Source organism: Amblyomma maculatum, chromosome 9 (genome assembly GCF_055883805.1).
Source record: "Amblyomma maculatum isolate TAMU_Amacu chromosome 9, ASM5588380v1, whole genome shotgun sequence".
NCBI classification, from domain to species: Eukaryota; Metazoa; Arthropoda; class Arachnida; order Ixodida; family Ixodidae; genus Amblyomma; species Amblyomma maculatum.
In genome coordinates, this window is record NC_139352.1 from 27,107,832 (window position 1) to 27,131,978 (window position 24,147).

A 24,147-nucleotide genomic window follows, 5' to 3' on the forward strand; every position below is an offset into this window, starting at 1 on the left:
ACTGCAGTTCATTTTCACCCGTTCGTCCTCGGCGGCTGCGTTTCGATGGAGGCGAAACGAAGTGGCGTCCGTGTGCTGTGCGATGTCAGCGCACGTTAAAGATCCCCAGGTGGTCGAAATTACTCCGTAGCCCTCCACTACGGCTCCCCTTTCTCTCTATCCACTTTCACTCCCACCTTCATCCCTTCCCTTACGGCGCGGTTCAGGTGTCCACAGAGCAAGTGTGACAGATACTGCGCCTTTCCCTTCCTATGAACCAACCAACCAACCAACCACCCGTTCGTAGCCAGCATTGCTCGGTACTAGAACGACATGCCAATAAACGCTGTGCGCCACTTCTTGAAGTTCAGTTTAAGGCATCCATCAAGCCTTTCTTGAAATGAGCACAGTGATCCCTTATGCATTACTCGATTCCTGGGGCATTTGAGGCGCCGATAATAATTTACAAGCACCGTGCGTTTTTGGTCACGATAGCTGATCGCCCATTGTGGTAAGCTAGCTTTGTTAAATTTCAGTCGCTGATTGCGGAGTAATTTTTGCAATTGACGAAACAAGCTTGAATAGACAAGGGCATAGTATGGTACACGGCGTTTCAACTCCCGGAGCAGCGCCCCTTATAAAATAAGAAATGGGGAGTTTAGCAGAAGCATGTATTGTAGACAGTAGCTACGGCGGAAATGTATCGGGTGCCAGCCACTGGTTAGAACTGAAAGAAGGTACAAACGCAAGTTTCCTTGTTCAAAGAGTTGCCTGTTGGCGCCGCTTGAATCACTTCCACCGCTTTTCAGTGGAGTGACGCGAAATCAGTCTTCGAATTTTTCAATATATTTCTCCAAGAGATAAGGAGCTTTGCGGGCGTAAAAATGCAAACATTGAGAAAAATCAATAACGTCAGTTTTTTCTTTTTACTACACGATAGAAGCCAGGCGGAAATGTCATGAGTGCTCGTTCTAATCCTGCATGCTATTCCGGAAAAGCTAAAGAAATTGGTCGGGCGCGCCTTACGCTTTCGCGTTGTCGTGGTCGTCGTGGTCGTCGTGGTGGTTGTGGTGGTGGTGGCGCGGGTGGTTGGTTCTTCTGTGGAGGTGGTGGTGGACTCTGTTTGGGGCTCAGTCTTGGGCGGGCTGCCACCACCACCACCACCGCCAATATGGTACTTCGCCGCCGGGGTATCACCCCCACTGCCGTCGTCGTCGTCATCCTGATCCCCTGCGACGTAAAATAGACGTTTCAGTCACAGCATTGCAAAGTGAAGCATACTGGCTTGTGCTGCATAAGCCGAGGTCATGAAATGGGCAAGCGGCTTTGAAAGAATACGGAGAACAAACTGAAGTTGGCTGGCATCGATAGGCTGCCAACCCAGAGGGCTATGGAACGAAAAATGGTAGGGGTAACATTAAGAGATAGGAAGCGTGCAGAGTGGGTGAGAGAAATAACTCAAGTTACCGACATTCTAGTAGAAATTAAGAAGAAGAAATGGACATGGGCAGGACATGTAGTGCGAAGAGAGGATAACCGATGGTCGCTGAGGGTAACAAACTGGATTCCAAGGGAAGGAAAGCGTAGCAGGGGGCGGCAGAAAGTTAGGTGGGCGGATGGGATTAAGAAGTTCGCAGGGGTCAAGTGGATGCAGCTAGCACAGAACCGGGTGAAGTGGAGAAATATGGGAGAGGCCTTCGCCCTGCAGTGGGTATAATCAGGCTGATGATGATGATGATGATGATGATGATGATGATGATGATGATGATGATGATAGGCTGCCGCGGTTTAAGCAAGAAACGATAATTCGGCTTAGAATTCCGCCTATTAGATGGGGTTGAAAAGAGTGGGTTGAAATTTGAGGAAGTGAGAGTTCAAGTCTCCGGCCTTGGCAGGTTCTGCCTTGCCCGAAGGGTGGAGTGACGGGGTGGCACCAGTCTAGGCCTCGCGCAGCTATATATCTCGCTTCAATAACCGTATTTACTTAATCAAATTCATTGATCTACCACGCGGTGGACTCCTATTGACTGGCAGTGGAAGAAATGGCTTCCAGAAGAGAAAAAATAACGGTAATTCTCTGTCAATAACTCCCCTTTCAAGCATTTTTCCCACCTGCCAAACAAAGGCGAAATTCGGCACACTTTTCAAAACATTGAAAATTGCCAACAATCTAGCTCAGATCATAGTAGTATTCGAATTTAACGCTCCACACCCTGCATGGGGCCATAGGTGAGACGACACAAAAGGCCTGGTCTACTGGCATTGAAAATTGCCAACAATCTAGCTCAGATCATAGTAGTATTCGAATTTAACGCTCCACACCCTGCGTGGGGCCATAGGTGAGACGACCCCAAAGGCCTGGTCTACTGGCAAGATGCGCAAAAGGCGGGTCTAACGCTGCTAACGGATCGACAGAATCCAATCCGAACTGAAAACAGCACGACAGAAGACACTTCTGCGAATTCGACCTTTCTCAGCTGTGTAAATGACGCCACATGGTGTAACACCATTGAATCGCATCCTAAAGACACACAAGTATGCTGGGCCTGGGCTTAGCAAAGGCCTTCCATAATGTCCAACACAAAGCCATACTAGAAAGCCTAAACGATCACGGCGTAGGTGAGAAAAATTACAACTACGTAAGGGACTTTCTTTCAAATCGAGAACGAACCAACTATCCAAATTGGAGAACACATGTAAGACAAATTTACGCTGGGCAGCAGAGAAATACCCCAGGGCTTAGTCTATTCACACCCATGCTTCAAAGTTGCACTTATCAAACTTCCATCAAATTTACACGAAATCCAGGACCTAAAGCACAGCCTGTACGCGGACATCACACTCTGGACCGCGGGAAGACGTGAAGGACAAATTGAAGGCACCCATCAGACAGCTGTCAAAACGGTTGAAAAATACGTAACCCCTAGACGCCTCTAATGCTCTCCCTAGAAGGCCGAGGTGCTCGTGTACCAGCCACCGTGCAACAGATCGGACAAAGAACAACCATGAATCAAACTAAAGGCAGACGTACGGGGTACCCATTAACAGAGTGGACAAGATTAGGAACCTAGGTATGCGGCTACAGGAAAATGATCGTCAAGGGGAAGCTATAACGAACCTCAAAGGCTGCGCTCAACAAACAATACGTCTAATTACACGCATCGCGAATCGCAAGCTGGGCATGAAAGAAGCCAATATCCTAAGACCCTTACAGGCTTTTGTCATCCGTAGGAGTGCGTATACACTGTCCCTTACTTACACCTGGCCAACTGCGAGAAGACTAATATTCAAGCATTCATCGGGAGGAGCACAAAAACGGCCCTTGGTCTCCCCGTCAGTACGTCGATGAACCGGCTAATGAAGGTAGGGGTGCACAATAAGCTGGCAGAAGTTATAGGGGCCAACCACTTCTCACAATACGAACCACTGCTTAAGACGCGGACGGGAAGAATTATACTGCTTCATACTGCTAAGAGTATAAACATTCGATATGAAAGCCAAGGGGACCAAAAGGCGGATGTCCTGGTGGAAGTAAGAAGCGAATAAAATTCTCCCTTCAGCCACGAAACATACATTCAGAGCATCACAAGGAAAGAAAGAAGAAAAGGGCGGAAACGCTGCAGAATGTATATATCAATGAAGAGAGGATATGCTCTATATCGACACCACCGAGTATTAGGACAGGACCGTTATGGTTGCGATAGTAACAGAAGATGAACAAATCCTAAGGATAATTAAGCGGCTCTCTAAGGACGAGCTTAGTTGACACGGCTGAAGAGGTTACCACTGCCCTTGCGAGAGCAGGAACAATGGCTGCTACACTTATAAGTGATTCGAAGAAAGCAGTGTGCAATTTTCTCATCGAAGGGTCTCTCCACAGGCAAAGTGGATACTGGAAACATGCCAGGATGACAGATTGATCGGGCTAATATGGGCACCAGCCCACTCCCACCTTGAGGGAAATAAAGCTCGAAAGATTGCCCGCGGTCTCACCTTTCGGGTAGGCTCCGAGCTTCAGTACAGTCTGAGCACGGACAAGCTAATCAGCTATAAATAGATTACTGAGCACCATTGACTAAACAGGGTAGAGTACCCATCGTCAGATGGGACACTAAATAAGAACGAAGAAAGCATCTGGAGGCGCTTACAAACAAGGAGTTTTCCGAATCAAGCTACCCTTAGCCAGTGTTATCTGGAACAATTCTCAGATATATGCAAACTATGGCAGGGTAAGGTGGATCTGTACATATAATATGGATGTGCCCAAAAATCTAATATATAAATCAAGACAAAAAAAAAACACAATTTTCGTAGACTGCTGTTGAGCTCACACCCTGAAATTCAGCTACGTGTAATCCGACTAGCCGAACATGCAGCATGGGTCCAAGGACTCAAGGCTATCGTGTAGGCGGTTAGTTTTACACCTATATTGTATCTGTTGGAGATAAACGTTTTACCACCACCACGTGCTCTTCAGTAACTTGGTGTTCGGTTGGGTAAACACAATATGGACGCTGACACAGAGAAGCATTCAATACGGGAAACACGGGAGTGTTTCAGGATAGAAAAGCATTCGGCTGAATAGAAACAGTGCTGATGCATGCATTGCTTGGCCACCGTTGTGTAGAAGAGTAGTGCTAAGCTTCTGTAAAATTATCTACAGTGTTTTCACGGGAACCGTAGTCCTTCAGAGGGATATCGACAAAATATCAATGAAAAGTGTGTGAGGCAAGGCGGAGATTTTTCTCTGCTGATGTCGCGGAGTACTTGCATACAATATTAAGTGCAGTTGCTACTGAAGTATTGGAAAATGTATGTAACAGAGACTGACTAGTCTAAGGTTTTCGTGGAATATCGTCTTGCTGAATAACTCAGGGGCACAAAATTAATGTATGCAAACGGCAAAGAACGGTGGGTCTATCACTGGATGCGCTAGAAACTTTATGCGCAGCACGTTTTTTCAGTTAGCCTCGGAATGCAGCTGCAGCTTACGAAGCGGCGAACCGTTCCGGATTGTCACTGTCATCATCATCAGCCTGACTGCACCATTCTCAGGGCAAACACTGCTTGCGCATGTCTAAAAATAACCAAGTCCTATACCATTGCGCCCAAATGGTTCCCGCGATTTTCTTGACCTTACTCCTACTATTAATTTTCCGTCGTCCCCTGCTACGCTTGCTTGACATTGCATTCAACAGCGAAGGAAAGTCTCGGCAGAAGCTTGACCTCCGTCTTAAAAGTGGAACATGACAGCATTATTGGAATTCGTCGCCACCTTTCCTGCTTATTGTTCGCTATCCCCTGCTTATGATGCAATAGCCTCTAGCAGCGACCTGCTAGTGTCTCTACAGTGTATCCCCCCCCACCCCCCTTCTGCCGTAGTGGTGTAGTGGTTAGGGCTTTCGACTGGTGTAGCCGAGGGTGCGGGATCGAATCCCGGCCACGGCGGCCGCATTTGGATGAATGCGAAAATGCAAGGCATCTGTGTACTGTACGATGTAAGTGCGCGTTAAAGAATCCCAGGTAGTCGAAATTTCCGGAGCCTTCCACCACGGCGTCTCTCATAGCCTGAGTCGCTTTGGGACGTTCAACACCACAGAGCCAAAAAATACTTCCTTCTTGATTCGACTTTGATGACAGCGCTGCTTTACACGTAATTTCTATCACCTAATTAGCATTAACTTAAGAATTGAATTAGTGTCAGTAGACGCCTTCAATACTCTCCACTGAGCGAAAGATCGCTACGCATTACCTAGGTTTCCTTCTAATGTGCCTGAATCGAAGAGTCTGGGTGTTTGTCTCACAAGCAAGGCCGTATAGGTTCTACTTGCAATATCCTCTTGTAACTCCTTCATTAGGTTTGGTTTGGTTTCTCCGATGTATTTCTCAAAGCGGATCAGGCTATATGAGAGACGGCGTAGTGGAGGGCTCCGGAAATTTTGACCACTTGGAATTTTTTAACGTTCACTAACATCGCACAGTACACGGGCGCTTAGCTTTTCGCCTCCACTGGTAAAGCGATCGCCGAGGCCGGAAATTCCTAATTAACTCCTTAATTATCGCTCTCAATAGCTCATATATCGGCATGACTGTAAGTGACAGGAACATTCATACAATTCTGGGCTTCATTTTCTTGAGTTGTTCTGACTGATTTTTAACATTCCTCGGTCAAGAATCGCAGCGCATATGGTAGAGGCTCCCACGACGACGCTGAGTTTTCTACGATACGGGGCCCTTAGGCTATGACGCACTCTGTTTACTCAGAACATGTAGTGGTGACTGGAGGCCCAGAGCAACAGAATAAAATGACTTTGAGGATAATAATCTGGTGAGTGGATTTAAAAGGCATTCTTAGGGAATTAATGGTGGTTTCTTAACATATTTCCCGAGAAAGAAGCACACAAACAACTTCGTGCTAATCACCTATCGGCCAGAAAAGTGGAGAGTAACGAATAAAGTTAAGCAGAAATTGCGGACAGCGGCGAGGTATCGGAAGAAGAGTGATAAGTGTAACGTTAAGAATATAGTGGCCCATGCAAAAAGCTCAAGTTTTATGTCCTATTTGAAATTTGGAAGAATAAATAGGCAGGGCAGCTCATGCGAATACATGGCAACCGATGATCCCTGAGGGTGGCGGTCTGATGTTGAGACACGGTAAGCATATCTGCGTAGGTAAAACGCCAGAACGGCTGTTGGGAATATAAGGTTCCCGGAGAAGAGGCCGCTTGGCGTTTCAGGACGAAGTTTATTGGCGAAAGTGCTAAATAATGAAACAAAATATGGACAAGACTCTTATTTTATGATGTTGATGATGCGCTATGGGATGCTAATAACAGCCGACCACGGTCCCAGTACCTTTCATAAGGTGCCTGGCGCAGACTAATGGCTCGTTCACCCTTGAGGATTCGGCGGAAAAAGAGAGCGAAATCCGCTGCCGCGGCAGAGAATTCGCCTGAAATCTCGGTGGAAAACTAATTCGGTCCGGGACAGAATATATTGTCGCTGGATAATTTCCGCCCATTTTTATCAGCCAATAGGAAGGCGAGGACGCTGAGTGAGCGCGGCCCACGGCGTCGACAGGTAGCATCCCTCAGGAGCCAACAATGCAACAGTGTACTCTCCGTTGACCATTGGGTCACAATGACAGCCACCGCCGAAATGCTTATCGGCGCCGTGAAGCTATATCGTGTGCTGTAGGACAAGCGTCACCCCGAACACAAACCGACGCTGTCCTTGGTATGAGCGGCAAGTATGTTCCTTTTGTTTACTATGCCTGCACATTGTTGAAGCTCTTGTTTCAACACTTCGGGGGTCAGATGTGCCATGATTTAGTGAAGAATCGAATGATAATGCGTTTTCCCTTCGGCACTTAGCAATATCTGTATGCTTTTGGTGGCGTAAGTAGCGACTGTCGAGCGGTCAGGTTAGGCTAATAGGATCCCGCAGTCGAAGCGGCAACTGCGGTTATGAGTTGGCTCAGAAGCGTGACCGAAGGAGCGTGTCGGCGCGAATGGATTTCGCACGATCGCGTCACCGAACGTTGAAGTGTGAACGAGAGTTTATCGTTTCAGTGCACGAAATGTTTTTCGTAGCCTAAGAACGTACCGGGCATAGCTACGAAGCCCAAAAGCAGCAGCAGTAGGAGCAGGGCGCAGCACGCTATCAGGAATAAGCGTTTCTTGCTGTCCTCCCTGAAAAAAAAAAAAGTTTCGCATTTGAGTTCAGCCATTTGAAAACGCTGTACTTGAAAAAGTACAGCTACAATTCAAGTTCTCCTTAATCGAAAAATGAGTATATTGTTTTCAGTAGTTCTCAGTTTCGTCGGCAGGGGGGCAGTCAACACTCCTAAATCAAGCAAGCGCGTTCGTAGCGCTCCTAGGTGTATATGTCCACGATCAACTACTGGCAATTTTCGTTCCCGCCAACCGCTCAGGTAAGTACTTCGTAAACTTGTTCTCCTGGTTAGACAAATCAATATTTCGAAACACTTCTTTGTATATAGCTTCAAGATAAGCGTGGGTAAGTACCGAGTTCTTAGAAAATTTCATATCGTTCACGCTTTTTGTGTAATGTAAGAGTAAACCTTGCTATACTATTATAGTAGGCCGGTAGTTCGCGAGTGCAAAATGGCAGTCGCTCTTCCAGACAGCCGATATTATAGATTCCGGTGTTTTCTTAGACAAGAAACCGTTCTGTCAGCTCAGCGAAGCACTCGAGGCTGCAGCAGATATTGTACTGAATCCTGGAAATGACGTTGATGTGATTATAATTCCTCCAGACCCATTAGCAGAAACAGATGAAGAGGAAGGCGACGAAAACATCGTGGATGCTATGCAAGTGAATGAAGTTTCTGGTAAGTATTGTTTTTCTGTTTAGTGTGGTAGAATTTAGTTAGGTACTTTTCACATTCCAATTTTCGGTGTCAATGACCGTGACACCAAAAAAAAAACACTATTTGTCTTTATTATTTTCATCCGTATCAGCCTCTACGGTATCTAGTGGGGCTGAAGCGGTGAGAATCGTACAGGGCTTTGAATGCTTTTAGGTAGGTAATTGAGTGGGGGAGGGGAGGCAGTACGCACTGTGAATATTTGCATTAGTTTGCGCGGACGTGTCTGGTGTTCTGCGATCCACCTATAGGTGCAGTTCACCATGCGCGGAAGCAGGTCTTTTCTGCGGATTTACTGATGACATTGCTTCCTGTTTTGAGCGAAAAAGATTATTAGGCATAGTCTTCGAAGCCGTGTAAGCCTTCGCATCAAACCGCTTTTTTTTTTCTTTTGCAGGCAAACTCGAAGTCCACTAGTGGCGCAATGAAGAAGATGAGTGCGCCCTTACATTGAAGCGCGCAAAGGTTCCTGCCGTGAACTGGACCAAGGATTAACCTGAGTATACCTGGGAGAATTCAACTGACAGGGCAAAGGAGCGCAAAGCGATGTTGATACCTCTCTACAGCAGTTATACTCCAAGTCAAATATTTAGCACCATTCTTTATGACCAAATACTCACTCATATAATAATACAGACTGGGAACCTGCAAACGGTCAGCCTCCATTGTAAGTGACATTGTACTTGACAAGGGAGGCCACTTTGATTTATATCACCTTTTTATATGGTTTATATCACCTTTCCATATGATAGGAGCTCCTCAGATAGAAATTCGCGAACTCTGATAGGTCTTGTGAGATCAGACGGCCTACAAAGCAATTAGTGCCAGATCATACACATGCCCAACTATTCCTTGCAAAATACATTCTCGTGAGTTTTTGAGACTGCGTGCCGTTAAGCGGGGGATACAAGATTTACCGTGTTTTCTATTCCAGTCTCAGTCTTGCCCGCGCTCCAGGTTATTCCAACTCAACCTCCGACATCGGGACTCGAGACGTGTCACAACCGTCGATTATAGTCAGTGCGCGCCCGTGTGACAACTCACACCTGATAGATGCTGCTACTGTCGCGTTAGAAGCCTGCTATATGCATGACGTGGTTGATAAATCCGTGCCATGACGTGCCGCCATCGCGTACGCATATTTCTTTCCAATTAGGAGAAGAACATGAGGTGCAAAAGTTCTTGCGTTACGCGATCTTAAGATGGTTTGGTTTGGTTTGGTTTGTGGGGTTTAAAGTCCCAAAGCAACTCAGGCTATGAGAGACGTCGTAGTGGAGGACTCCGGAAGTTTCGTCCACCTGGGGTTCTTTAACGTGCACTGACATCGCACAGCACACGGGCGACTTGCTTTTCGACACGATCTTGAGAGAAGCAATGCCTGACTTTATTGTACTAAATCCTTATAACTTCACTATGCGGTAACTAAACGTCGAGTAGGTTCACCGCCAAATGGTGCGATCTATACGTCGTTTAAAGATGCGAACGTAAATGAACGAAGCATGCAATTCCATTGCAGTTGCAATCACGCCTTCACTGCTGGACATAAAAAAGCGTTACGGGCCCATCAAATAGCACAATAGTGTCTCTACTACTCGCGTTCATGTGCATCACAGCTACCAGTTTCAATTGCGCAGTGATTGGAAATCTTGGAAGGCCACTGCGTGTACCGTTCACTTTTGTCCGCACCTCTTTTTTTTTTTCTGATCTTGATATTACCTGTGTTACCGAAGTGGTTAGGTATAGTAATAATGGAACTTCATTTCCGTCTTTATTACGCTGCAATGCTAGAAGTTGTGGGCTGCTTTATACATACCTCTACCGCTTTATATTAACCACCCAAGCATTCCGCTTTTTGTTTCATAAATGTATCAAATGAGAATTGTAAGTAGATTTTTTTTTTTAAAACTGTGCGGAGATGCGAGCACAGTTATGTTGTCCTGGCATCAGCACAGGCAAATCTGGATTAAATGACAAGGGCACTTGATTCAAATAATTCCTAATCGGCCTGTGAAAAGCTCGACGAACTCCACTTTGCAGATTAAAAATCACCCGAACATGATGAAGTCGAAGGCTCTGCGCTTGGATTCATAGAGAGAAAAAAAAAGACAACTATTGTTGCATGTTTTAATCCATTAATCCAACAGTAGACGTCGCACGGCTTGAAAAAGAGGCAGCGCCGTGAGAATGCCTGTTTAGCCCCAAACGGCCTGCAGTACTGCAACTAGGTATTTTTCTAAGTGCTCACTTTTTCGAGGATTCTTGCCTGGCAGCACCTGAAGGACTATTTACAAGAGCGCTTTCGAGCAGGAAAGAAATTAATTTTCGCATATAGCCGCAGGCTTCAACAGCTTCATCGGTGCAATTGATCCGGAAATTTGCAGGTGATGTGTTCGTCTGTAGGGAATGCTCAAGAAGTAACTGCACACTCTGAGGTATGTCACACATCAAAGTAGGGACACGGGGCCCGTGTTCCTACTTTGATGTCTAAAGAAGACATGACGGTAATTAAATAATTGTGATAATTTCAGATCGCTATCACTATTTTCTGTGTAGTAGTAATATGAAGAATTATTCTCTTTTCTCCTTACATAGTAACGCAGTGATGTGCTTGAAGCAAATAATTTCACTGAGAAAATATTTAACTTTTTTCAAAATTACTGCTCTTAAAAAGCACATGAATTTTTTTGCCAGCAACGCATTGTTCTTGATGCCAGCAGAGTGAGCCAAATCATCGACGCCCACCATAAAGTTAAAAAGAACTGTAAATTCTTGAGAGAGCTATCGTTATTATGTCATACTGAACATGGCAGTAATTTTAAATAAAGTGCATACTTGGGAGCATTAAATAAAACACATTTTGTTTCAGAATTATCCTCCTAAACCCTAGTTCGATTTGTCTTCTGTTATCAAGAATCTCATCCTCCTTCCTGTATCTGCCAGTTTTAAACGTGTTATTAGACGAAAGCCCTATAGGCTTGTGAGTGTCCGTCCGTGAGTGCCTGCGCGAGAAGTGCCATACTTCTTCGCAACATCCTGTGGCATACCACAAGATTGTTACGTCATTATCTGATTACATAGTCGGTCATAACCGGACGTGACGTCATCAGACGATTCACGCATATACGAAGCAGACCTCGTCGGGTGTCTGATCCAGCTAGGAAGTTCATGCTGCGCCTTTGTTTTACGCGTCCTCGAACACCACGCCACACAGCATACAGAAGCAGACGCAGTACAGCAGGCATTAGCAACTTTTCAAACAAAGGTTTTCGTCTCATCGCACTTTAGTGGTCCAAAGTGCACCTATAATTTTTTTCATGGCTGCCTTCATCTGGGAATCCCTGATATACAATTTGTTTCACGAACTCTGTGCAGCGCAACGATGAATGACGGAAAAATAGGCCAAATAGAATTACGTGCATAACAGAATTGTCTTTGTGTCACGTTGTTACACCATAGTCTCAATGAGCATGGAGTGCAATCATGTAGTGCACGTCATCCTTACTGGACCGGGATTGTCCTTACCCTCCGTAGCGGGGCGCACAGTTGGTCGGGCTATGTGGTTCGAGGTAATTTAAATGTTCATTTATTGATATATACAACGCTGCAGGCGTTGGCGTTGCCCGAGCAAAGGGGGCATACCGAATACAGTATAATGGCATTCGCAGCCTTAAGAAACTAAGCTCAAATATTTGATATTAAGAATAACCATCAATACTGCTTAAGCGAAGAAAAGTACCAGTAAGGCAAGCATCAACTTGGATAACTAATCCTTAAGAGACAAGCAGTACAAAGAGAGAGGGTACTGCTTGCCTTGACAGTTGACTGCTTGTCTTGAGTTGACAAACGTGCTGGCAACACACACATGAACTGCTTCCCTGCCGGAACTCCGCGTTCGATGCGTCTCCTGCCTCTTCCTATCTGAGAATCGCTGCTTAGACTACGGTTTTGAAGGAGACGCCGGAATACCGCTACTTCCTGCGCGTATGATTGACATCACCCTAAATAGACCACGCAGTCCTGCTCCAAAGAAGTTGTACAATTGGTATGGAAGCTATCATAATTGCATCAAGTGCTTAAAATGGATAGAAGCAGCCATATATACACAAACATGGAATGGCTGCCCATGGTGAACGATAGGCTTTTGTTTTTCAAACAAAGCAGTTTTTGCGTTCCAGGTAAGAGCTGGTAAATAGTCAAATTCATTTAGAAAACAAAATTAACTTAATTAAGCCTAGAACATCAATGTAATCACATTTTATCTGAACAAATAGTTTCAGGAAAACACATCAGGACCCAAATGGGCCAACGCTCATAGGACTCCTATCTTCTGTCGACGAAAAATGTGCTACCGCATATTGATTCTCATCATTTAATCCGTATTCCACATGGATGAAGCATAGCGCTTCTTTTCAGCAGAATGTAAATATTTGGAGCAATAGGATCCTGAGAAATACCACCTAAATATTCATTTCAGCCTAGTGTAAAAAACCATTATATATTTGTTCAGTCCTTAAACAGTTCGAGTGCCGGGAAAAGCGGAGGTTTATTCTCTAGAACATTTTCTTTCTCTTATCGCAATAAATAATTTCCTTGATTCATGCTATTACGGCTGCCTGCATATAAAATATAAGGTTTCGTTCACCATATATTAGCTATAGTAAGCATACCATAGTTCTTAGAGGCGTCTATGAAATTACTTACTTTTGTTGAGGTGCTGATGGGCAAAATTGTGGGAGAGAAAGAGGTCAGAAAATAAGATTTTACAATTTCTGTGAATGCATCATGCTGGATACATTTTTACGTAGACCTCCACTACAGGAACACCTGAATGATTAGGCAGCATTGTAATCATTTTGACCGTTTGAGTGCTCATTTTGAAACAGTCTATCAAAAGGACGAACACATATCTGGACAAGCCCAACCCACACCATCGCTAAAAGCTATGCCCACGTGGATGTTTCATTCCACATCATCATCATCATCATCATAAGCCAGACAGTACCCATTGCAGGTCGTAGGCCTCTCCTATATTCCTCCAATCCTTCAAGTAACGAGTTCTGTGCTAGCTGCATCCGCTTGACCCTTGAGAACTTTTTAACATCATCCGCCCACCCAATTTTCTGCTTTCCCCTGCTACGCTTTATTTCCCTTAGAATCCAATTTGGTACCTAAGCGACCATCGGTTATCCTCTTTTTGCACTATATTCTCTACCCATGCGCATTTATTCTTCTTGATTTCCTTTAGAATGTCAATTTATTTCGAGAATTATTTCTTAACGTTACACCTACAATTCTCCGTCCCATAGCTCTCTCCACTTTTCAGCCCCATAGGTGAGTACAAGTATGATTCAAATGTTATGTACTCTCCTCTTAAGCGGTGCCGATAAGCGGTACCGATCAAAGAGTGCTTGAAAATGCGCTCCATTCTAATCTTATTCCCGAAGTTATTTCTATTTCGTGGTACACATTCATGCGTGATGTAAGGCGCGGTTCAAATATTCGAACGTTTTGAATAGCAATTCGAATACTCCTCTATCCGGTTCTTGGAACTAATCAGAGAGTGAACGTTTAAAATCATTCGAAAGCATGTTCATGCTTCCGGATATCTGTCAACTGATATGACAATTGTTTTCACAAATGACCCAGAAACCGGAACCACACACAGCGCCTATCCTGCTTTGCAGTCGGCATGTACGCAGTGCAGGATTCAGCACCGCCAAGCGGTTTGTTGATGTTGCGGCGTTGATGGTGATCGGGCATGCTCTAAGCGATTTTACACATGGCGAGGCCTAGGCAGGCTCGCTCAATCCGGCCTTGATGCTCGATGTCCAAAGCCATGATTCATGCGTGAGTCTCGCCCGTCTTATATGCCGAGATGCGGAACTAGTTTCCTCTCTTCTGTCACCAACATCAGAAAATAGTTTTCCCATGAGCTAACGTGACAATGGTAGAGCTAATACGCTCAATTCATGTTTCAACTTGACCCCTATTCTAAGGCTATCTATCCTGACTAGATATAATTTATAACACGTACGTGCAGCATAAGTGCGAGAGAAAAGTAGAAGACAAATTAATCGTCAACTTTAAACATAGAATGCACCATGTGTCGATTCAAGGAGGCAACTTGAGCACGGTAAATAACAGGGATGCTCCTGCACAGGTACACAAATGCCCAGTTGGATTTCAAAATACCCTCGTCTTCCCCACCTTGGTGTAAATAACCTTGTCAACTCAGAACTAGCAAGGTCGCAACAAAGCTCCAAATGAAAGATACCCCGCTGGAGTTGTTTTAATGAAAACAAAATTTTGGCAAAGAACATGCTGAGGTGCCACATCATCTGGAAAACCTAAATATTACTCTGAAATGGGTATAACTTGCTGCACGTTATAAAACGCGAGTTCGAAAGTATTGTGCAGGACTCACCTGGTTGGGTTTCCGAAGCTGTGAGACAAGAAAGAGATATACGCATAATATACTTGGTGTTACAGCGAACATGGACTAAGATTTGAAAGAAAAAAACGAGTTTATTTTCCTTGGCATTAAAATCAAGGGGTGATGTAGGATAAATATATATATATAAATATATATATATATATATATATATATATATATATATATATGTACTTGGTTGCTAGAGGTTACATACAAGTGAAAAATTGCTTCATACTGTTTCCAAGTTTATTTATAGTCGACGTTTCGGCAGGAGCCCTGCCTTTCTGAAGACTTTCTCAAGAAAGGCAGGGCTCCTGCCAAAACGTCGAATACAAATAAACTTGGAAACAGTATGAAGCATTTTTTCACTTATATATATATATATATATATATATATATATATATATATATATATATATATATATATAACACACACACACACACACACACACACACACACACACACACACACACACACACACACACACACACACACACACACACACACACACACACACACACACACACACGCACACACACACACACACACACACACACACACACACACACACACACACACACACGCACACACACACACACACAGTATCAGATGGTGCTTCTTCCACTGCGTCTAACTTGAAAACTTGGCAGACATTAGGTATTAAGATTTACCAAGATACCTGTTGGGCGAGTTGGTACTTGTTCATTATTTATTTAAACAGCGCGAACACGAAGACAAAGGACAAGATAAAAGAAAGCCACAGTACAAGCGCTGACTCATAACTATGCCTAAGCCTCATAGCTATGCCATACTCCAAGGCCCTGATAAAAACAAACATAAAGAAGTTTCCTTCATGTTTGTTTTTATCTGACCCGTAGAAGCTGAACAAGAAGCCATAATTGATAATTGAGGAACCCGGCTCCTTCCGGCTAGACTATATCTCATCATTGAAACTTATACCGGCAGGGTTTATAACAAGACCTCAAATTATTTTGTATATCTCTGTGGCTTTTAAGAGAGCTTGAAACTATCTTGTGTATGCATGCATATCTTACAAGGCATGCTATTTATCTTCCTAATAAACTATAAGGTAGAGTTAACACATCATTCCTTCATACACATTTTCCAGCCCCGCCGCGGTGACTCAGTGGTTAGGCCACTCGGCTACTGAAGAAGTAGACCCGCTTTCGATCTCGACCCGAGCGGCCATGTTTCGAAGGAAGCGAAGTGCAAGGCGCCCATGTAGTGTGCGATATCAGTCGAAGTTGAAATAAAAACCCCAGATGGTGTAAATTAATCCGCTGTGCTTCACTACAGCGTTCCTCATAGCGTGAGCCGCTTTGAAGTATTAAATTCCAGAAACCGAACTAAATCATTCCTTTTGAGCGCTGAAAAAAATCAACGCTCGACCAGACAGTCAGGGTGGCACTGCAATAGAAAGACTTAGCATACCGTGATCCGCGATCCGCCACCGTGACCTTCTACCGCTCGTGGGCGGGGCAGGACAAGCTAATTGGTTTCGATACGGCAGGTCAATATGCCGACATCAAGTATGTGGCGCCATCTATCGGCACCAGAGTGATCTAGGCATGCGCAATAGAACGCGATGGAGGATCACGGTAGCGGATCGCGGATCACGGTGTGCTAAATCTCTCTTAGCACACCGTTATCCGCGACCCGCCACCGTGATCCGCCACCGAGCATTCTATTGCGCATGCCCAGATCACTCTGATGCCGATAGATGGCGTCACATACTTGATGTCGGCACATTGACCTGCCGTATCGGAACCAATCAGCTTGTCCGCCCCGCCCACGAGCGGTAGAAGGTCACGGTGGCGGATCGCGGATCACGGTATGCTAAATATTTCTAATATCATAGAGCACCTAGAAAGCTGGCCTTCCACAGCGCCCGTCATTCCGCGAGCAGCAAATGTTAACTGGGTTCCGAAAGAGCCATATATGCTTTAGATTCGAAGACAAAAACTAGAAACAGCTCCATCGGCGGAAGACGAGTGTCGAATGTACGAGGTAAGTGACTCGCGACAGATAGTCTGGCCCAAACAGTCTGTTGAGTGTGTTTACAAAAGCAACGATAGGTGACGCTGCAAGAGAAACGATAGGCTGTTCGCGTGATTCATTCAATATCCACATCGTTTGTATTTACTACACCTGATCGTTTGACAGGACGCTGCTTTGAAAGCGAGTACGTGAGCTTCTCCAAGAAACGTTCGCTTACTTACTTGACATGAACGATTCTTCGGCGCCTGAAAATTAGCAAAGTTTAGTGTTAGACTCGTACTAAATTTCCGGCACACTCCAAATTTCGCACTGACTTATTACCTTCAATTTTGCTTTGTTCTACTGTTTACCTCCAGGAAAGCAGTTCCATCTACTTCTGGCGAAATGAGGCATCTGTAAAGAACGCGGAGGACAGGTGCGGGGGAAGTTTCGACGCCGGTGCTGGCTCTCTTCTGGTGAACGTGAGAGGTTGCTTTACTTTTAAGGCGTAATAGCTCGCTAGCAACCTGCTCAGGCATGTGCAAAAGAAACTAGGCCTGCTCGATGGCTTATAAAAGTAACCTCCGCCAAATAACAGACTCTTCGCCTTAAAGGGCCGTCGACAAGCTATTTGCTAAACTAGAAAACGCGCTCGAACAATAGGTACTCCATTATTCCGTTGTGCAGAGCAAAAATGTTTAAACTACCTTCATTAACGACGATCAAATCGGAGATCAAAACTGATTCTCTTCCTCGTCCCTTCTGCTCAGCGGCGCGCAAGAAAAAATGGAGAAACAAGCCACGTCGGCGCCCCACCAGGCCCCATCCAGACCGCGTCATTTGAAATCGTCTAAAGAATGGGCGCACCCAGCAAGGCCTGATGACGTCATTGGAGAGGTTTCCGCGCGGGGATGTGTCGTCCTAATCAGTCGTGAGCGGTTGCCAGTTTGCTTCTTAAAAAGTGCTTTGTAAATTATAGACTCCACGCAAAGCTTTTAAATCTCTCTGGTATACTGACAAAGGCCGCTTAAATGGATTTGTTGTCTTAGAGTACCGTTTCAGAATCGATTTAGTGAGTATCTCAAAAGATCATAGAGCACTCTCATACTGTCAACATACCATACATAAATATTCATTCCATCCGACTAAATATAGGTATCGCTGGGGTCCTTTCCTACCAAACCCAGTAAGTAAACTTTGCTTACGGCATGTACTCCTAACAACTCGTAACGTGTTCACCAATACAATAAATATATATACCGTAAAGTCATTCCACATGGTACCACAGCAGGTCCGATTACTAAATTTCTTCTCAAATCAGCAGCACATTATCCAGGATTCGATAAACATTTTCAGAACTAACCGTTAGCATTTTGTTTATATTAACATCACCATCATCAAGCTTATTGCGCAGAAAAAATACCTAAAGTTCATATTGACTGAGGCATCTGGATCCTAGCCAGTGACTAGCTCCTGACCCATTACAGAAATGCCATGTATATCTGGGTGGTTGATTATGGCTGCAACATATATGATCATATCAATAGTTGGGGTATGTATACCGTTCTTATTGCATGTGGTTATTTTAGAGCAAATGCAATGTTCGAGATGGCCTCAATGCTAAATGGGATGACCTTCCAAACTTTAGCGCTGAGAAAAGCTATGGTTCTTACGTCCGTATACATTGTGTGTTAAGTTAAATTGAGGTTACTGTTATCAGCGTGTCTAGTGTGACTTGCAGGAAGCTTCGGAATGGAAGAACGGTACGGCATATCTGCGTTTATATTATTGTTTACCAAAAGCGCTGTTTTGTAATCGCAAAATATATCAAAACACATAATGTTAAGGCCTTGAAAGAATGGTTCTGATAATGAGTGCCAAGCTATCGATGCTATTATTCTTAACGCTCTGTTCTGAAGAGTAATGAGCGGTGCGAGGTACGATGAGTAAGTGAAGCCCCATGACTGGATGCAGTATGTGAGATGACAATGAAATATACTAAAATAGGCCACACGCAGTATCAACGCTGAAATGCTTTCTAGATTTAATAAAGTGGCGCATGCAAAGGTTAATTGTTTACAGTGTTTCTATGTGAGAAGCTTAATTGAGAGATTCATCTCAGGTTATTCCTAAGTACTTGTAGTTTCCTGCCTTCTCAATAAGCATTCCTCCTACCTGTAATGCACATGTTTTAGGTCTCTGGTCTTCTGATAAAGGCTAAAACTGTAATTTTAGTTTTTTGATGGTATGTAAAAGCTTGTTAACCCTAAACAAGTTCATTGTAGTCTCCAGTTCATTATTTGCTATTATTTCCTCTTCTTTTAAGGACTGGTGGGGTATAACAACTGTGTCACTGGCGTATAAAACTGGCTGTGCGCTCTGTAGGAAACTGGGGTAGTCATTTATAAATAAGGAAAAAAAAAATAGGGCCAGGGATCGGCCCTGAGGTACTCCAATTGAACTTTTACTAATGAAGACTGATAACTCTTAATTTCTACATATTGAGTGCGATTGCTTAGGTAAATTGTGAACAAATTAATGGCTATCCCACATTCTAAGTTTAATAAAAGAATATTATGATCTACTGAGTCAAACATTTTTATCTCTGAATACACCTATGGCAACGTTATTACTATTTAACGCACTGTTAGCAATTTCTGCCACTGAAAGTACTGCTGTAGCGGTGGAATAATTCATAGTTGTCTAGGCGTAAATATGTTTTCCATAATTAATTATGTTTTCCTATTTTTTTTCATAAAATCTGTCATTCTCTTAGCTATTAGGTTTTCAAAGAGCGTGCTAATGCATTATAATATCGTAATTGGCCTGTAATTCGCTATGACGTTCGGGTCACCCCTTTGTGTTTTGGTGTTCCCTTCCAATTTTTGAGCTGTTCGGGATAAACCACTGTCATGAATGATTGACTGACTACTTTTCAAAACATTACACAGAACATTCATGTTCTCCTTTAATATTTTGACTGATATGTCATCGTGACCCATAGCCCTGTTTGCTTTGATCTGGCGAGTTGCGGCTACTATTTTTTTTTTTTTGCACAATAATTTCTTTGAACACAAACGTGTTATCTACCGCATTTGGAAGCGCTCTGCCGCATTAGGCGTTAGATGTGGACCAAAAATGGTTGCCAGTCTGAATAAAAAAAAGTCTTTAAATGTTTTGGCCAGATATGCGTGATCACTGTTAACGTGTGGTAAAACAGCGTTTTGGGGATACGCTTGTATGGTCTAGTTGATATGACACGCCATATCTCTTTAAAATCACCTTGTGCTTTTTTGCATCCGTGAGAGGGATATGTTTCGGGTAATTATGTATTGCTCCATCCGCTGCCCGAACGCTCCCTGTTTAAAATCGTCAATGAAGGAACCGTCGATCGCACATACCTGTTATGGCATTATAGGAAACCTGCGCTGAAGTATGCAGTACCGATTGCAGCGCCGTAACACGTAGCTTAGCGAGAGGAGCAAGCAGTTTTTGACGCGCTCATTTTTACCACGTCCCTCTTTTGCGTTATTCGGCATCACCTACCGCGTTGCGTCATATTCGCACTTTGTGTGCGTCAGCTGTCTGGGCCACGCCGAGGAAAGCTAGGCAAACATGTTATCGACCAAACGAGGGCCTCTAATTGGCCAAAATGTGATCTCGCGATTGTAGTGACCCAAGCGGCTTACGGAAGCAGTTCTTAGTCGCCGAATGGAACAACTGCAGTGATACCTAGGCAGCGCAGGCTGACCATATATTGCTGACCTACTAATAAGCGAATCCTGTAAAACCAATATATCCCCGGATAACTGCGTATTCGTGCGTAATTTGTTACCCTGCTAGCAGCATTTTTTATTATTGCGTCGTTATCTATGGGCATGAATTATATTACCACTGGTTTACGACTTCCCTCTTGAGCGATCTTTATTGGCGCTTAACGCATAGCAACAGCATAGTATCTGCAAACTGCGAACCAATATCTAGAATTATGCTTCTACTGTCAGAAGTGATGTTCTTCGCAAACATAAGCTAAGCTTTTTTATGTACAATTCCACCTGAATTCAAGCGCAAGCAATTCGCGCACAGCGATGTGTAGTGCATTCTGGCGGAGTAACGCTAGAAATTGGACTCGATTTAAAATTCAAACGCCCTCATACCTACACAGCACGTCTGCTACATGTCTCCAAAAAAAAGAGTCACATTACTCTACTGCGTCTGCAGAACATGCTCTAACAAAGTGGCATTTATTTACTCTAGGCGCCTGCATGCAGCGCTGGTGTACACGCGTCGTGGTGAAATATTATCTAGCTTGACTGCTCTCCCCTGATGGGGTTGGTACAGGTGGGTCACCGCCGCTTGCGGCGGGGGCTAGCCTGGCGCCGAAATTTTATCTGTTGTAGGCCGTCATTGCACACGCCACCGCTGGTGGACGACGGCTGTTGTTGCGGCGCGCGTCTTTCTTTCCCTCTTCCTCTTCTTCTCTATATTCTCTTCTATCTGCACGAGGCAGCGGAGGTGGCTCAGCTACAGAGCCAGTAGGAGGCCCGTGCATTTTCTTTTCCTTCTTCCTACAGCCACAACAACAACAACAACAATAACAACAAGCAACCACAATTGCCAGACACAGACGCACAAAAATAGAAGTCAGGACATGCAAAGCGTTCACACAGACCTTCCATGGAGCTAGCTTCAAATTCTGGAAAGAAGGCAAAAAAGAGCATGTCAACGACTGACTATCGCCCCATACCGCACTTTTCCTTACTTCATTTATACATTGGTGTGACGTTTCCTGCGAAGAACCTCATACCAACGTGCGGGCTCTACAACTTCGAGCTGTCCCTCTCGTTTGAGCTTCTTTTACAGGTTTATTCAGCTGCCCGCCTTCCTATAGATGGCATATCAGCAGGCATCATAGAGGTTCCTTGCCAAGGTTCGTTTCTGACACGAAGCATTCCCGCTTCCATCACCAGCTGTTCGCCGTTGGGACGATTAATTCCTAATATTGTCTGACGCCTACTCCCGCCTGTAAAGTCGTACTATCGTGGACCTGAACTGACATAAGTAACCAGATGGCGACATGGGCCGCTGTTTGTACCAGAGTGAACAAATAGTTAAATGGCTGTGATACAGAGCTTCCAATCGTCTTGCCTCTGTCAAGGATAGCCAAACCATGCAAGGCTACTCCAACTGCACAGGTCGCCTCATGAAGAAATAAAAGAAATCAAAGTGCGTTTACATACCAAGATATATTTTGGCTAACTTGTGGTGTCTAGGGCAGCTATTGTTTTCTTCTATTTTATAAATCCATATTCAAATTCTAAACATTATGAGGACACCATACGGATTCAGATAAACAAGGCTCTTAATTGGTGATTATAAAGGCTGGTACTAAGATGACTGTGGCAATGATTAAAGAGATATACTCCGGTGGCTTTAATTATTCGCAGATGTGGAAACGGAAGAATAACATGTTTGTTTAGTGAGAAAGAACGCTTATTCTGTGACAGTAGACGATGTTACGTAATACGTTAGGCAAATTGAAAGATGCTATCGCACGTTTCTGTCGTTCACTCGCCCTCTGTACATCTTACACTCTTACGCTTTAGAATATTAATTTGGGTGCTTATTGCGATAATAATTTTTATATAGGGATTAAAGGTTATTACATTTCATTTTAGATGGACGTGGGAAACAATTCATCGCCGATACACTCCTATGAAAGGCTATGACTGGCTAACATGTAACATTTGTTATTCTTATATTTTGATATAAAAATGTTCCAAAAAATGGTCTATACTTAAAGCAATTTTGCAAAGTCTGAAATCTTTGAACAAATAATTATTGTTGTCACAATTCATGGTGTTAAAGCGGAGCGCTTGAAGTATACGTGCAACATAACAGCCTTTCAGGACAGAGGCACAAAGGGCAAGCGCAGAAACACTTGTATTTTTGTATTCACTACATTCCATAGCAGTCATCAAAGCGCCGGCATGGAGCGTCAAACTTAGCGGAACGGCGTGGAGGCGTCAGTGAGCGCTACACTGTTTTTTTACGGAGCAGTAGTAGGCCTCGCAAAGATTTAGTTTCATGAGAGCTCACTCATGCTTCCAGCCAAGCGTAGGACTCCAGAGTTCACAGAGCCGCAAAAAAAAAAAAAAAGAAGCTAATAAAGCAGCAGGGGCCGTTGCAAGCTAGTGACATTTTTGGCAAACCGCTGTCTAACAGGCAACCAGGGTATGATTTAATTCCATTACTATCGCTATTGCACCAAGCAGATGAAGATCAATTATGCCACCACAATGACCAGACGAAGAGATTCCGGGACCCTTGCCAGCAGATCTCCAGCGGTCAGAGAAAACGTCCCTGGGGAAAAGCATGCTTTCGCCTCCAAGCCACCCGTAACCATTCCGCGACGACTAGAGGGTCAACATGTAAGGCAGAATGCTTTAGCGCAGCACTGCGCGAGACGCTCACCACCCATGGCTGGTCGATGGTTGAAACTCCTGCGCTGAGGACTCGGCAATGGAAAATTCCCTGTAGCGATCTTCTTCTTCTGCTGCGCCTAATCTGAAAAAGTTGATTCGGACACCACCCATGAGAAAAAAGGCATAAAAGAGAATAAAATATTGGTTTTAACTATGCAAAAAAAAAAAAAAAACTATTCGCGTCTGGCCGACTGAAAGCTCATTATTTTGTGATGCAATTCGTGGCAGTCACCAATTAATAAAATTTATTGCTTCAATAAAAGGCGACAACCTTCTAAAGAAAGAAAAAAGAAATATTCAAAAGCGCCCTATGCGGCTATTCTTCGGAGAATGTGAATGGACATGCTTGCACTACATTTAAGTAAGAGTTACTCTGACTTATTAATGACTCGATATCCAGCAGGTAGGGTTTCCAGCAGGTTGGAGAAAGAACTCTTTGTTGATTGGCGTGACTTGAATAGGATTATCTAATAGGACGTGTACAACGCGCAGCAAATCACCGACGCGCCTTTGATTACCTTTGTGGCTCCAAATTATTTTCCGTAGGTCTTTACTCTCTCTTCTTTACTCGAGGGCTAAATACTCACGGTCTGTGATCGAATAATTCCTCTCAGCCGTAGAAAAGATGCGACTGGCATAAGCAACGACGCGAGTGCGACCCATCTGCTATTGAGTGAGTGAGTGAAAACTTTATTAAGTATATTTAAGGGAGGGGGATGTGTAGGTGGGGTCCCTAGTCCGGGACTCCAGCGGCTGCCGCTGCTACCCGCGCACGTGTCACGAGGGCCCGTTGGGCCTCTAGTCCAGAGCTGGATAGGGCAGCCTCCCACCCTTCAATTGTTGGTACTGCATTCGGATCATC

General features: G+C 44.3%; 1 protein-coding gene across 1 annotated transcript in view; it reads right to left on the reverse strand.

Annotated features, from left to right (window-relative positions):
• The window catches only part of LOC146178642 (uncharacterized), a 75,513-nt gene that overhangs the window by 43,804 nt on the left and 7,562 nt on the right, over positions 1-24,147 (reverse strand). The window contains exon 2 of the mRNA XM_084580010.1: positions 1,006-1,209. Coding sequence (XP_084436136.1) covers positions 1,006-1,209 — 204 coding nt within the window. The remainder of the gene's footprint in view (positions 1-1,005; positions 1,210-24,147) is intronic.